Here is a 17,287-nt window from a genome sequence, read left to right on the forward strand (position 1 = left end):
GTTGGTGTGCTCCCTAGGCAAACGATTTCATTTTCATTAATTCTCTTACGTGTTGATTCCTCGCACGAATATGAGACCTTCAGTAGCTCACCTTGGAGAAGAGTTCCACGGGCGCCGCTGTCGCCTCCTGTTCCTTCAGGTACTGCTCCCAAGACCACGTGTGCCGTGCAGCCGCTGAAGGCACTGAGGGGACAGACAACATGGCTTTTCTGGAAGCTATTTGCAACAGGAAAATAATAAAATTTAATTGAAGATAAGCCCAAGAAGCAGGCAAATTAATTGAATTGGTAATCAGAAGACCCAGCAACCAATAAGAGCTCACTCTCACGCTTTCTGAGAGAAGTCAGTGAAATCATCTCCTCCATGTTCAGCTTCGCCTGCTTTCGAACAGGCTTACGAGTATGAATGTGTCCCGCCCCCGCCCCCAGAAGACTGCTGGAGAACACTGTGAACAGGGGCCCCTACTCCTTTCACAGAAGAGTGAGCAGGCACCTGTTCTCTAGAAAGATGACTTGGTTAATTTTAAGGTGAATGACTTGAAAAAGTTATTTTTATAATCTCCTTTCACTTTACCTCTTTTGGTGAGAATGTCAATTAGTGCAACCTGTCAGAAGGCAATGTGGAATATATGTCAAAAGCATGAAAAATTACTCATATAGTTGGAACGAGCAATTCTTCTAGGAATCTGTCTTAATTCAATTATGGTAGATGTGCCCAAGGGACAAATATAAGGATTTTTGCCCTAGAACTCTTTATAATAATGAAACATTAGAAACAAACTAAGAGGAGATTAATTAAATGCATTGTATAGACATGTCATTTTAACAATTGGCCATAAAATTACATCGCAGCACATTGTTTAATGGCAAAGAAAGGCTATGTTAATAATAAACATCTACATGGAAAAAAAAGTTTAGATAACAAAATGATGCTTATTTGTAACATATATAATGGAAATAAAAAGACAAAAATTATATTAAATGAAATCTTTATTTTTTATTGATTTTAATTTATTGTGCTTACATAGATTCAAGTGTCCCACCGAATAGATCTCCCCTCAACCCCTGTGTTCTCCTTGTAAAATGAAATCTTAAATAGTCATGTTGAGGTGCCAGGATTATAACACAATTTGTTCCCAATATTCTTTTTATAAATATTTTATTTTTCCAAATTTTATAAATGAATGTCTGTTCTTTGTAATTCAATAAAATAACATCTTTTAAATACTGAAAAAACTGTAAGAAAGAATTAGCAATTTTTAGTTATAGTCTATGTCCCAGTAATTACTCCTCCAGGATTATTACATGCTAAGAAATAAGTCATGATAAAACTTAATGGTGCCCTGGCCGGTTGACTCAGTGGTAGAGCATCAGCCTGGCGTGCAGGAGTCCGGAGTTAAATTCCCAGACAGGGCACACAGGAGAAGCACCCATCTGCTTCTCCACCCCTCCCCTCTCCTTCATCTCTGTCTCTCTCTTCCCCTCCTGCAGCCAAGGCTCCATTGGAGCAAAGTTGGCCCAGGCGCGGAGGATGGCTCCGTGGCCTCCGCCTCAGGCGCTAAAATGGCTCTGGTCTAAACAGAGCGATGCCCCAGATGGGCAGAGCATCGCCCCCTGGTGGGCATGCTGGGTGGATCCCAGTCAGGCGCATGCAGGAGTCTGTCTGACTGCCTCCCCGTTTCCAACTTCAGAAAAATACAAAAACAAAACAAAACAAACAAAAAAAAACTTAATGGTAAAAATATATATAATATTATTAACACAAAAGAAAGATTAAATAAACTGCGGTACATACGTACATATGACTATGAAGTTATCAAAATCCCTATTTTTAAATAAAATACTTTGAGAATTTTATGGGATGAGTAAAAATCAAAGGAAAGACACAAAATAGTATATATAATATGATCTTAAATTTATTTTGACAAGGTTAATAAACCTACCATTTATTGCAAGGAGAGGACACAAGAAGCCAAAGCTTTAGAGTCAGATATGCATCACAGCGAAGGACTGGGGACGCTGGAAGCTGCAGCTGTTCTCCCTATCGCTTGGATCAGGTGTCCTCAACATCTGCATGGGTCCCAAGATGGAACCTTGGTCGGAGCGTCTCACACCTTTCTGGTTCATATTACTGCTCCATGACTAACCCCAGTGGTAGAAACCTTGTGAAACCATCAATATGGCTGATATTATATGGTACAAACCATCATTTCAGTGCAAACCATCAATCTCACTTCAGAAGCAATGCTTACCAGCTGGCACAAAACATGTTAAAACTTGCCTTAGACCCATGGCTATACAACAGTACTATTAATCATTATATTTCATTGACCCTGGGTCAGTACCATGCAGATACAGCTCATAAGTTTTAAAATACAAATTATATATATTAAAACATTCACTTATTTAACTTATTTAAAGCACCTTCTCTGTGCAAGGATCTATGTATGGTTGTGTGTCCACATATGCAAAAGTACACTCATAAAAAAGCAATTAGAAAGAAACAGTAAAATATTAACAGTAGCTATACTTGGGGGGTGAGATTAATGTAAATAGTCTTTCCGTATTGATTACTTTCTATAGTTTTAAAATTCTCTACAAGTATTATTAATTAACTCCTATCTACACACACACTTACATACTCACACACAAACACATACATGTATCCTTAGAGAAGACCAATCAAAGCTTTTAATGTTATCTTTCTGCAAAATGTTCCAAAAGAAGGTACATATGGTAAAAGGTCAGAACTATACCAGCACTGGTGGTGACAGGCGGTAAAACACACCTAAGTCAAGCATTTGAGACCTCTCAAGACACAAAGCAACCCAACTGAATGACATAAAAATCTACCAAGTTATGCAGAAAAAATCATGTAGACTTTTAATTATTTAAAAAATATTTTCTGAGCTTCTCTTAATGTGCCAAGAAAATGCTGCTTGCTGAGATAAAATATAGCTCAGTCCCTGGTCTTGTGGATGAAAAATAATCAAATAATACACATTATTTTTCATTTGCATCCATATATATCACTGACAAAAAAGACAATATTTTTATGCTCAGGTAATAAAGAATAATATCAATTTATAGTTTTAAAATGGACTCACAATAGAGCCCGCACATTAACATAACATTTATTATATACACAATCACAACACACTAACATGTTATTGCTAAGCAATACACCTACTAAAGCATGAGACTTTTAAAAACATTTTAATTGTATATCAGGCTAACTTAATTGTCATCAATGGATCATTCTTGCTTCGTGTGAAAACAGTGAGATAGCGTAGTGTGATTTCCATCAGAGTTCAGTCTGCTGTCCCATTACTCACTTACAGATTTGCTGCTCGTTCTCCCACAACACAAGATATTTTATTTTCCTGAACAGAGAAAGCAATTTGACAAACCCTGAAGATGATCTGATAAAATTATTCAACATCCCTATTTTCACATAAACATTTTACTACCTTACAATTATAGGCTTTACAAAAACATTACAGCAGTGTTAGCTCTAAAGCAAATATAGATCTCATTTCTCTACAACAGCTGTGTTCTTAAAAAGACTGTGTGCAACTTCTCGATTAAATCGTATTTTTCAAGTGTCATATATTATCATTTCACCAGAAGTAAATCATAAATAATACCTTCTTTTATGATCATGTAAGTATGCAATGAACCTTTTTAAAATTTATCAGGAAAAGAAAACATAATATCAAACAATAACAACTTCCAATAAATTACACATTTTTGTAGAGCAAGAGAACTACTCAGCAATCCAGTTCCCCCAGGCGATGAGGGACACCAGTGGCCTGCCCTGCAGCCTGCACACGCCCTTCCCTGGTCCCTTATTCTAAAGCAGTCTGTCATCCCTTTCATCACTTTTCACTTGGTTTTATTCTTTTCACAGAGATTACATTAACTTGAAACTAACAGTAGCTGAAATGAACCCATTTGCTTATTTAGAATTAGAATGAAAGATCCTAAAAAAGAAGAGATTTGGTCTTGTTCATCATTGTGTCTCTGAAACTGTAATCACGGGTGGCCATATTTGTATAATGAATTGAAGGAAAGGCAGGAAGAATTGTACTTTTGGCTTTAAAAGTGAATTAATGTGAGGAGATACTCAACATCACTAATCATCACAGAAATGAAAATTAAAACCACAGAGAGATATCACCTCACACCTGTCACAATGGTTCTCATCAATAAATCCACAAACAAGTGCTGGCGAGGATGTGGAGAAAAGGGAACCTTGTGCGCTGTTGGTGGTAGTGCAGATTGGTGCAGCCGCTGTGGAAAACAGTATAGAGCTAATTCAAATTTTTAAAAATGGAATTGCCTTTGACCTAGCGATTCCACTTCTGCGAATATATCTGAAGAAACCCGAAACACTAATTCAAAAGACTATATGCACCCTATGTTCACTGCAGTGTTGTTTACAATAGCCGAAATCTGGAAGCAGCCCAAGTGCTCATCCATCAGTAGATGAGTGGATAAAAAAGCAATGGTACATTTACACAGTGGAATACTACTGGCTGTACAAGAGAAGGAAATGTTACCCTTTGCAACAGCATGGATGAACCTGGACAGCATTATGCTAAGTGAAATAAGCTAGTTGAGAGAAAGACAAGTACCATATGATCCCACTCATACGTGGAATCTAATGAACAACATGAACTAACAAACAAAATAGCGACAGACTCATAGAGAACAGACTGACAGCTATGAAGGAAAGCATTTGGGGGCTGGGTGAAAAAGGGGAGAGATTAAGAAAAAAATAATAAAAGTCAGACACAGGCAATGGTATGGTGATTACCAGTGGGAAAGGGGGTGGAGGAGGTAAAAGAGGGTACATGAGAGATAATTGGTGACAGGAGACCTGACTTGGAGCAGTGAACACACAACACAAAATGCAGATGATGTGTTATAGAACTGTACACCTGACACCTATGTAGTTTTATTAACCAATGTCACCCAAAAAAATTCAATAAAAATATAAAAAGAAAACTACAAAAAAAACGGATTCAAAAATATTTATTTTGACCCACTCATTTCTGAATTTCATGGAGGGAAGAAACCAGTTATGAGACAGTACTGCTTTAGGTATCAAATTTATTTTTATGCACTTTTCTCAGGCATACAGATAAAACCTTTGTTTTATAGAAGATTGTATATACAGACAAGTTTTTAAATCTTAAATTCCCTTTCTTTTCACTATATACACTGGCTATAGCAAAGTGTTCCAATTACTACCCTTCTTCAAAACCCAATTAATATATAAAATGTATTTGATTGTATATTATCCACCTAATTAATGTATACCTATTATAGGCCAGGTACCAAATTAGGTGGTGTGTGTGTGTGTGTGTGTGTGTGTGTGTGTGTGTAATATATATATGTGAGTGTATGTGAGTAATTTGTATGTTTCCGTGTTCTTTACATTGTTTATAACTTTATTTTATAATTTTAAGAAACTGAGGCTTACAGAGGTCTAGAAAAGTCTAAATTTAATCACCATTTCTAGCCCCTGCATGCCCACTATATAACAACACTGCCTCACTTTAGCATACACAGTCAAGATGTAGCAGCAATGTCTATCAAATTAGTAACTTTTTTGTTTAAAAGCACCATAAAACTATGTTTGCAGGAAAATTAATAAACTCATTCACTGATAGTGGCTTTGTAAATTTGTCTAAAACTTTTGAAAGTTACAGCAAGAATACATATTTATAGACAAAAAATTAACATGTTAATACTCACCAACCTCCATCTGAACTTATACATTATATCCTAAAACACATGTGAAAGTAACTAATGCTGCATTTACAACAGCACAAAGCTTGGGGGAAAAATCTCAATATCCAACAACAGAGGGCAAGTAAATTATGGTTAAGAAGATCACACAATACTATAAATACTAAACTAAGCACAATGTACATGGACTTCAGCATTAGAAAGTACATTTTATATGAATAAATAAAAACCATTAATCAAAGAAATGGAGATATTTAAGTTAAGATGATGAGTTCTGTCTAGCAATGTGAGGCAAAGGCTGGCACACCTGGCCAGTCAAGGGTCCAGACCTTTTCTATATTCACTTCATTACTAACACAGACAGCAGAAGCAAGAGCAGTTAAAGGGCCGCTCCCTGTGTCCCTTGCACAGGTGACACTGAAACCAGAGGACCAGACCCAGCAACATGCTGCTCGGCTGCCTGGGCCTGAGGACCCAACCCCAGGCTGCAGCCACGCTGTTCTACAGCAGACAGTTGTGCTCTAAGGGGGTAAGGTGGGGCAGGTGTAGAATAAAATGCCTCCACCTCACCAGGACCCACGAGGCCATAAAATATTGTCTCATGAGGGTCCCCAGGGGAGGCCCGAGGCAAATAAAAAGGGACCTCTAGCAGCTCCTCAGGAGCTTCCCAAGTTCATGTTCCCGGAGGCTCACGGGCACGTGTCAAGTCTTAGATCACCAGCAAGTAAACCTTGTCCACCTGGCAGATCTGGATAAGTGCAACGGTACCAGGACACCATGGCCCAGCCATTCCCCTACGAAAGAGGATGGATGTGGCTTTTAAGAAATAGAAATGCAACACCTTCTCCTGTGGGGAAATAGGGAGGGCCATCTCTCTCTTGCTCTGAGCAGTAAGTAGGAGGTGGGGTGTGTGTATTTTCTTTCCTCTAAGAGCAAGAAAGGTCCCTCAACTGATCTGCAGGCCTGAGGTGTTTGGTTTACTTAGCCTCAGCCAAATCTGCAGATCAACAAAAACTGCAGCTTCTTTTACAAAAAAAGTAGCCATTTGTGCCTGATGATGCAATAACAAGATTAACACACTTATACTTTGCCACTCACTGAATTTTGCTTTGTTCTTCTACGCACACCTTGAGATTTGCTGGTCTATTTATTCATCAGACTAGCAAGAGCAAGGGCTAGAAATGGAAAGCAAAGAACACAGAAGGAAATGTGTCGAAGACAGCCCAAGTGAAATGTCAAGAAAGCAGGATGGTAGAAGCCAAGCTCATTGACCAGAGCAACAATATGAGATGATAGGGAACTGCTTCAAAGTGCTTAGCTTCTTGGCCCTGGCCGGTTGGCTCAGCGGTAGAGCGTCGGCCTGGCGTGCGGGGGACCCGGGTTTGATTCCCGGCCAGGGCACATAGGAGAAGCGCCCATTTGCTTCTCCACCCCCCCTCCTTCCTCTCTGTCTCTCTCTTCCCCTCCCGCAGCCAAGGCTCCATTGGAGCAAAGACGGCCCCAGGCGCTGGGGATGGCTCCTTGGCCTCTGCCCCAGGCGCTAGAGTGGCTCTGGTCGTGGCAGAGCGATGCCCCAGAGGGGCAGAGCATCGCCCCCTGGTGGGCAGAGCGTAGCCCCTGGTGGGCGTGCCGGGTGGATCCCGGTCAGGCGCATGCGGGAGTCTGTCTGACTGTCTCTTCCCGTTTCCAGCTTCAGAAAAATACAAAACAAAACAAAAAAAAACGTGCTTAGCTTCTTGTTATGCTGTTACTGCTACCAGGAGTTCATGTCACCACGAATATGTCACATTTCTGCAACATGCCTTTAAAAAAATCACCGCATAAACCAGTGTCCTCCACTGACCATGATTATTTTGCTTGTCTATAAACCCAGGTCTAGGCCCACAAAAACTATCAACACAAGAGGCAGACGAGAAGAACCACAGTGGACCCAGCCAGACCATTCACAGTGGGAGCCAAGTATAGAAACAATGGTCTAAGCTGAGCAGTGGGAACAGAGAGAATTTAACCACTGATGGGAGTGGAGGTTGAGGACCAACTGCCGAGAATAACAAATCCACCAGTGTGGCAGAACACAGGAGCTAGCAAAACACAAGTCAAGGAAAGGCAGGTTCCACGCTTGGATAGCAAGGCTGGGCAATGACTGATTTTCTTAATGGTGTGTCCATGTGGTATTACTGATGAGTGTATGGCCGTACCTCCCTGAGGCAGGCCACAAATTTACAGACAGCAGAACACTGTCTATAAGACTGATACACAGAGATTTAGCTCTTGAAAGTGTTCCTTTCACAAAGTATTCACAATGCCTGCTGGAACAGGGCAGCAACATCCCCTTGGAAAAGGAGTTTGCACATTGCGTATGACACATGCCAGACCAGATTACGCTAAATCCTGGGGGGATGTTTTAGACCATGTAAACCACAATTGCATCCTACTGTTCATTTCGGATCTGGAGTTCTGATTAATTGAGTGTACTCAAATTAATAAAAAAATAAAAACCTTTATTTACTTTGCATTTCAATTCTTCATATGAATACTCTTGCATATGTGTGCAGTAGTATTTTTGTTTTCAACCATTCTTATAATAAACGAAAACATAAAAGCGTAGCATGCTGTTTAAATATGTAAGGAGACCTAGTTCTCTATCTAGTCTTGTGATTTTTTTTCAAACCTTACATTTCTCTCTAGCATGACCTCATTTTTACTCACACACATATCCCCAGAGGAGCCCCTATATTAAAAGCCCCAAAGTGAAACTACACTGGTCCTTCACACGCTGTCCACCCAGCCTCCCACTTGCCCCCCTCGAATAGCACATGTTAAAAATCGCTAGCCATGAATGCCTCGCTTTGGCGAGTTTCTAGGAAACTGCTCAATATTTATTAGTAATTTCCTGAACTAAAATTAAAAATGGCAGGGGGTGAAAAATGAATAAATTATCGTTCTTAAGGAGAGAACCATGTGATCTTAAGACTAATGTCTCCGAGCAATACCTTTCCAATTCCATTAACTGTAAAAACAACTCTTCACACCAATATTTCAACTTCATTTCAAAAGTCGCTCTGCATACAGCTCTTTCAGGTAACATCTTAGAATATGTGAGAAAATAAATTGTTGATAGAAACCAATGAACCTTAAAACATTCTGATATAAATAATGCCTTCTTTTGCGGTGCCGACTAGAAATTACACAGTTTTCCTAATGTTAACAACTTATCACTGCTGGGTAATAACCCCCTGAAGCAGCAGCTCCCTAAAGATCACTCACTTTCCACACTGTCACATTTTAATAACTGCCACATCCCTGTAGCAAGGACTTTTCCTAAAATATATTTTCATTTGAACATTCAAGCTGCTTCTCATTTCAGTGCAAGTGAACTTAAAAATCCTGCACTCTGCTCATCCCTCTAGGCAAAGCAGGTATGGAGTGTTGTTGGGCAATAAACAGAATTTGACTCTTGTCCTCGTATGGCATTTACTCTGGAGAGGGGGACCCGGTGCAGACAAACGTCACCCCCAACCTAGCACGTGACAGGACTCAGTGTTTTGGTGGATAAACAGGCAGGCCAGCCTTCTACCAGGCGCGGGTAAAGAAACCCAAACAGCCCTGGCCGGTTGGCTCAGCGGTAGAGCGTCGGCCTAGCGTGCGGAGGACCCGGGGTTCGATTCCCGGCCAGGGCACACAGGAGAAGCGCCCATTTGCTTCTCCACCCCTCCACCGCGCTTTCCCTCTCTGTCTCTCTCTTCCCCTCCTGCAGCCGAGGCTCCATTGGAGCAAAGATGGCCCGGGCGCTGGGGATGGCTCTGTGGCCTCTGCCCCAGGCGCTAGAGTGGCTCTGGTCGCAACATGGCGACGCCCAGGATGGGCAGAGCATCGCCCCCTGGTGGGCAGAGCGTCGCCCCTGGTGGGCAGAGCGTCGCCCCCTGGTGGGCAGAGCGTCGCCCCTGGTGGGCGTGCCGGGTGGATCCCGGTTGGGCGCATGCGGGAGTCTGTCTGACTGTCTCTCCCTGTTTCAAGCTTCAGAAAAATGAAAAAAAAAGAAAAAAAAAAAAAGAAACCCAAACAACGTGTGGGGAACAAGGGAAGGAGGATCGATTCGGAACAGAGAAAGCTTCCTGGAGGCTGCTCCTTCTTGAGACAGAGAGAAATGTAGCAGGGGACCCAGGGAGGTGCAGCAGGGGCAAAGCGCGCCAGGCTGGAAAGGGAGGAACGCCTGCAAATGCCAGAGTCTTATTTAGGAATCACGAACACGGAGCTCGCAGGGCTACACGAACAGAAGGCTGGCTGGCTGGAGCTGGGGGGAGGCAAAAATAAGATCCGGGAAGTTCTTCAGAGTCTGGGCTTCACTGTGGTGGGTTAGAAACCATTAGATATTTCTGAGTGGTAAGTTATATCATCGGAACTCATTAACCAGCATTAGGGAAGAAGGAAACATGTGAGAGCTGAAGACTAAGGACTGAGAATGATAACACTGTAGTCGCGGCAAGAGATAATGTGGGTGTTCTCTAAAGAAAGGTGGGAACAAAGCTGAGAGTCAACGCAGGGGATGGAGTGGTCTTCAAGTTCAACCCTGCATAACCAGAAGGAGATCAGCGAATTGAGGGAACTAGTACAAGATGATGTAGAAAGAGATGTCAAATTTTAGGTACCTGGAATAATCCAGATATATATCAATATATAGCCAACAAAAGGTAATACTAAGTTTTTCAGAAAGAAGCAAGAATAGAGAAATACCATGGGAGAGCCAAGGACCCAATGTGAAGGTCTATGTGAGAGGCCAGCAAAGGTGCTGGGGAAGAAGTGTGAACAATAGCGGAGCTGGAATGTGCTCCAAGGGCGCACAGAGACCTGGAAGCCGAGAGGCAAAGGGTTTCCCAAGGGCTGGAGGATCAGCACCATCAAATGTTGTAGAAGGTCAGCCCTGGCCAGTTGGCTCAGTGGTAGAGCGTCGGCCTGGCATGCAGGAGTCCCGGGTTCAATTCCCGGCCAGGGCACACAGGAGAAGCGCCCATCTGCTTCTCCACCCCTCCCCCTCTCCTTCCTCTCTGTCTCTCTCTTCCCCTCCCACAGCCGAGGCTCCATTGGAGCAAAGTTGGCCTGGGTGCTGAGGATGGCTCTGTGGCCTCTGCCTCAGGTGCTAGGATGGCTCTAGATGCAACAGAGCGATGCTCCAGATGGGCAGAGCGTTGCCCCTAGTGGGTGTGCTGGGTGGATCCCGGTCAGGTGTATGCGGGAGTCTGTCTGACTGCCTCCCCGTTTCCAACTTCAGAAAAATACAGAAAATAAAAAAATATATAATAAAAAAATGTTGTAGAAGGTCAAGTAAGACCAACATGGGAAAGAGGCTGTGGGGTTCAGCAGCTAGGGTGTCTCTGTGACCTCACAGAAATGCTTCAGTGGAAGGGTGGGATCACAAGTGAGAGTGCAGGAGGCCAAACTGAAAAGGAAGAGCCAGACATTAGCGTGTGTGGCCTCACTCTGAGAGGTTTACAAATGAAGAGGAAGAGACAGGTAATGTAAGAGCTGGAGGGGGGGAAACAGAGCCAAGGGAAAAGAATTATTTCTTTCCTTTTTTCCTTTAAGGAATCTAGGAAGAAGAGGGCAAGGTTACTGTTGTTATTCTGTTGGGACCATTAGGACAGGGAGAGTTATAGAAATTCCACTAGGACTGAAAAAGAAACGCAAAGCAATCCTGAGAGTCCCACTCAGTTAAGCTGGAGGCTGCAGAGAGGCGACTGGCATGAAGGGACTTCCTCCATCAGTCCCTGGCAGTCTGGGACGGGAGCAGATGGTGCAGTCTGTGGACAGCTGGGAGGGGATGAGGAGATGGCCAAGTGGATGAGAGATTCAAAGCCAGAACATCAGATAAAATGTTCAAGGGGCCCCAACTGGCCTGGGAGCCATATGACGTGTGAAAACAACTGACAAAGAATAAGAAGAAATGGAAAAGTTAAAATACAAGACATGACTCTCTTTAAAAGTTTCCACAGATTTGAGGAAGTAAGAACTGAGGGTTATGAGGGTGTGATCAAGAAGCGAATTTCAGAATTCAAACTTTGGTGGTAAATCAACAGTTTATTCAGCATATACCTATGGCTGGCACTATCCATGTTCAGATGTTGCCACAAGCTGACAGGAGAACAATGCAAGGAAGTAACATTGGAAATCTGAGTTCAGCGGAGAAAGGTGTGTGCAAGCACATTATTCTAGCATGGTGGTTTTCAAGTGTGGTCATCTCCCAGGAACTTGTTAGAAATGCAAATGCTGGAGGCCACACACTAGGCTTAATGATTCAGGAACTCTGACAAGGGGACAGCCATCTCCTTTCACAAGCCCTCCCGGTGCCTCTACTGCAGCTGATGTTTGAAAACCACTGCCCTGGAGTGAAGGCCAAATCCTGCTGCAGGTGGGAACTCCGACCACAGTCTGTTCTTGAATTTCTGAGTCTCCATCCTCCCCCCGAAAGTATTTTGACCGTAGAGCCCACTTGAGAAAGTCTGCGTGATCTCTTTTGCTTTCAAAAGAATCTAATTAAAACAGCATGCTAAGAATTTTAGTCTTGAGCCTAACTCTTATGAGCTGTGAAACCAGTGGATGCTTTCAAGCAAATAACTGCCATAATAAGGTTTTGACTTGATTCTCTTCTGCGCTTCTCATTTTTGATTTTGTGGTTTACATTTTTTAAAGACTGCCAGTGGCTATTTAGAGGTGACAGAACAGAATAAGGAGGGCAGGATGATGACTGATATTTCAGAAAGGAAGCTGTCTCAACAAGCAGGCATGTGATGATGTTTTGATTTGAGATAGCTGCTGTGTTGAGTGACAGGAGCCAACAGAATTCAAAGGGATATTTGAAAGGGGCTTGACAAAATTGGACAATGAGATGGGAAAAAGAGGACTGTGACGATTACAGCTTAGGAGAGGGAGTTTATAATTGTGCCTGCCATTAAGCAAGATAAAATTATAGGAGCAGGCTTAGAGAGCAAGACAAATACATTTGCAGAGAGACTGAATCTCTGAAATCTAATGTAATCTAAAGGATATTAGGAGGAACTATCTAGAAGGCATTAATAACAAGATGTTCCGAAGAAAGTTCAGGACTGGAAACTTGGATTTAGTGGCCATCATTGTATCACTGTACAGGAGGTTCAAGCAGAAGAGACCCTCGTACGCAGAGCACAAAGCAGGCAGAGCCTGCAGCAGGAGCCTCAGTAACTGCAGGGTTGAAGACGTGAGTAGAAGAAAAACAGTCAGGTTAGTGAGAAACCAGAGAAACAGGGTGAATGGAGAGGAAACAATCTCAATAAGGAGAAAGTAATCACTATCATACTTGATAAAAATGTAAAACAAGAAGAGAGCTGAAAAAAGACCACTGAATTTAGTAACCAGAAGGACACTGGTGGTCCTTCCCTGAGACTGAGTACAGAGGTTGACTCAAGATATAGGCAAAAACAGAGAGCTGAAGCTGGAGAAGGAAATGGGATCAAGAACAGGTAGATAGGAGGGACATAAAAACGAGACTAAGAGACATGGACAAGAGGGTGGTGGTTATGGGGGTGGGGGAGAAGAGGGAGGGAGAGGGGAAGGGGGAGGGGCACAAAGAAAACTAGATAGAAGGTGACAGAGGACAATCTGACTTTGGGTGATGAGTATGCAACATAATTGAATGACAAGATAACCTGGACATGTTTTCTTTGAACATATGTACCCTGATTTATTGATGTCACCCCATTAAAATTAATAAAAATTTATATATATATATATATAAAGAACAGGTAGAGAGATTAGTCTCAGGATGGTTTCTATAAGGAAACAGGAATGGATGCCAGTCCGAGGAGGTCTGGAGGTGAGCAGGAGAAAGGCTGGAGGAGCAGTCCAGCCTCGGGATGAGGACAAGTTGTCCAGGTATGCCTATGGCTGTGTGAACCTGAAATGCTCCTCTTCAGAAATGAAGGCTCACACAGCCATGAGATGACGGTGATGGAGGAGTCATACATGACAAGACAGAGAGAAGCAATGCAAGAGAGGAGCTCACTGACTCCACAGACAGGGTCTTCTATGACACAGACCATGTTAGGTATCAATGATTCCCAGAAACAGAACAGATAGTTTTGCCATTAAGGAACTTGTGGGTTAGTGGACAACCAGATAACTATTATACAACAAGAAGAATCCTTGTTGTGAGAACAAAGTGGACAAAACAATCAACATTGTCTTGAGGCCACTACTCATTCAGTTTTCATATTTTATTCAGTAATTATTAATTGAATGTTTATTGTGTGCTAGGAGCTTATAATAGAGCATGAAGCAAACAAAACCCCCTAACTTTATACACCACAAATTCTAGTGTACAAAGAAAGACAATAAACAAGAAAAGTAAAATAATAGTATATCAGATGACAATAAGTATTACAGAGAAAATAAAACAGAGAAACAGGTTAGGCAATATGAGCAGGAGAGGATTTATAATTTTTATATATGTTGATTTCTCAGCAGAAACAAGGCAAGAGACAATTAGTTGATATCTTTATTTTTAATTTTTAAATTTTATTTAGAAAATTAACTTTAATAGGGTGACATTGATCAATAAGAACATATGTTTCAAATAAAGATTTCTATAGCATTTGAACTGTTTATTATATTGCATACCCATCACCGAAAGTCAAATCATTTTCTATTACCTTATAATTATCCTTCTTTACACCGTCTCCACAACCCCTTCCCCAGATGATAGATATCTTTAAAGCACTCTAAGCCATAAAACTGTCAAGCAAAAAAGTACACATCAAATATAAACATCTTCCAAAAAATGAGAGTGAAATAACAAAAGTTTTAGACTTAATGAAAACTGATTTTGGTATGTTTATCATTTCTTTTATAGAATACAGTCTTCACCTAGTATTTCCTTACACCTAGATAGTTCATTTAGTCTCCTGAAAATACTCTTGTAAAAGCTTTTCTTTTTCTTTAAACATTTAAGTCTTTAGGCTATTTGGAATTCCTTTTTATATACATAAATAGGCAGTTTGGCAAGCACAGTCTACTAAATAATCTTTACTTTGTTCACCTGAATTTATTTACCATCTTTCTTTATAATACATTCTCACATCTCTCTGCTTTTTCTGTTCTGCTCCACAGATTCCTGGGTATTAATATACAACCAAAATGTTGAGAATTTCAGTATAAAATGTATATAATTTAATTTTTTTTATTTATTCATTATAGAGAGGGGAGAGAGAGGGAGAGAGAAGGGGGGAGGAGCAGGAAGCATCAACTCCCATATGTGCCTTGACCAGGCAAGCCCAGGGTTTCGAACCGGTGACCTCAGCATTTCCAGGTTGACTCTTTATCCACTGTGCCACCACGGGTCAGGCTAAAATGTATATAATTTAAATTAAAACCAATTTAGATTCTATGTTGGAATTGAATTAATAGTAATGTGGGAATAATTACCATTTTTGTGGTATGTTTTTTCATTTGTTCAAGCATTTACATGAGGCAATAAGATTATCTAATTGTGTTCCTATTTACATCATTCTTATTTATTCATTCTAAATTATTTTATACTTCTTGCTTTTATGGGTGCAGTATTTTTTTCATCTTCAGTTTCTAAATGTGGATAACTGACATACAGAAAATCAAGCTAATAACATTTTATATTTATCATCTATCAAACCATCTCAACACTCTTGTATTAATTCTATAGCTTATAATTAGATTCTCTTGGACATAAAATCACATCAACTGCAAAATTATATGATAGTTTTATCTCTTCTTTCTAAAGATTACACCACTTATCAAATGTCTTTAGTTCATTCACTAAAAACTCTAAGACAATACTGATAATCATTAAGACAATAATGATAACAGTAAAATTATTTTCTGATTTTAATTGAAATAGTTTTGATGTTTTGCTAGTATATTTGCTACTATAATTTGGTAAATAATTTTTATTATATTTAATTCTATTTTATATTGACATTTTGTTAGGAATGGCACGTAAATTTTATCAAAGGCCTTTTCAGTGTTATAGTTCATTATATGGCTTTTCCCTTTTAATTTGTTGATGTATGAATTGTCAGATTTTACAACATTGTACTGTTTTTGCTGAATTTTATATTACTGAATATTATACCCTCCTTATAACAGAGTAGCATTTTTCTAATATATTGCTGGATTATATTTGCCAATATTTATTTAGAATTTTATATTTGTGTTTAAACGTGATATAAGTTGAGTCTAGATTACTGTTTTTTGTACTATGTTTTCTCAGGTTTCATACACTGACTTAATATTTTCATATGGCCTGGAAGAGTGTGAACATTTGTTCTTTTAAAGGTGAAGAGAGTTCAGCTGTGACGCTGGCTGGACCTCATCTTCTAGTCTCTTCCATTGTATAGCCTATTCAAATGTCCAACTTCTTCTTAACTGCATTTTGATAGTCATTAGTTTGCTAGGAAATCTTCTAGTTCCTCCAGCGTTTCATATATGTTACAAAAAAGATACATCTATTATTCTATCTCACTTCTACTTTAAAAAAAAACTTCTCCCACATTTGTAGTTAATTTTCTTTTCTCACTTGGTAATTAAGTGTAAGACTCACACAGAACACGCTGCTTTCAGACGTAAGAGAATGGGTAAATGGTGATGGCGTTAAAAGAGAGTAAGAGCAAAGGGAAGGTGTGAACTGATATAATGAAGGATAACCAGGTGGTGTGCACTTCAGTGTGGAGCTGGGATATGAATCTGCAGCTTGGTAGAAACAACTGGAGTAGCATCAAGGTAATAACAGAAGTCATCACAATAAAAAGTGTAAAATGGGAAGAGAATCATAGTTAAAATACAGGGAAACCTTAACACTTAAACGGAAGGTAGAAAATAAAGAACTAATAAAAGAGTAAGCACTGAGATATAAAAATAAAGACAGACTGGTGTATCAGAATACAAACAAAGAGCAAAGAAAGAAGGAAGAGGGAAGGAAGAGTAAATGGAAAAGGTAGAGGAAAGGAGGAAATATTCAACACGTCAACTGAGAGATGGATTCAGATGGGTGAACACAGAACAGAAGAATGAAGATAAGAAGAAACTGCCAAACAGATAAAGGGCCACTTGAAGGACAGGGCTGAATAAGGATCAGGATTCCTGCCTAGCTCTGTCCCTCGAAGGGACTAAAAAACTAAGAAATCGCAAAACAAAAATCTGAATATTGAAATAGTCAAGTGATGGTGAAGGTTACAGTACAGAGCACATTTATATGCAGATTTCCCAATGTTATCTGATTTCTCCTCTAGGTGTGGGGCAGGCAGGTCTATAAAAATAATTATCATCACTGAGATTCCTTAAAGACCCATATAATTATGGGTTGATATTAAAACAATCTCCTATGAATATCTCCTATAAGTCATGAAATCAACATATGTCTATATAAGATGGCAATAATCTTTTTGGAAAATGATTAACTACATATTTCCCTGACCTTTTTCATCTATGTATCCTAGAGACATCTAATGAAATCTATTAAATATAAAACA

The 17,287-nt window shown here is 40.3% G+C and overlaps 1 protein-coding gene across 2 annotated transcripts in view; it reads right to left on the bottom strand.

Moving 5' to 3' along the window:
* L3MBTL4 (L3MBTL histone methyl-lysine binding protein 4) overlaps positions 1 to 17,287 on the bottom strand; it is a 488,059-nt gene that overhangs the window by 354,637 nt on the left and 116,135 nt on the right. For both annotated transcript variants that reach the window (XM_066353255.1, XM_066353254.1), the window contains exon 5: positions 92 to 183. In XM_066353255.1, coding sequence (XP_066209352.1) covers positions 92 to 183 — 92 coding nt within the window. The remainder of the gene's footprint in view (positions 1 to 91; positions 184 to 17,287) is intronic.

Source organism: Saccopteryx leptura, chromosome 11 (assembly GCF_036850995.1).
Source record: "Saccopteryx leptura isolate mSacLep1 chromosome 11, mSacLep1_pri_phased_curated, whole genome shotgun sequence".
NCBI classification, from domain to species: domain Eukaryota; kingdom Metazoa; phylum Chordata; class Mammalia; order Chiroptera; family Emballonuridae; genus Saccopteryx; species Saccopteryx leptura.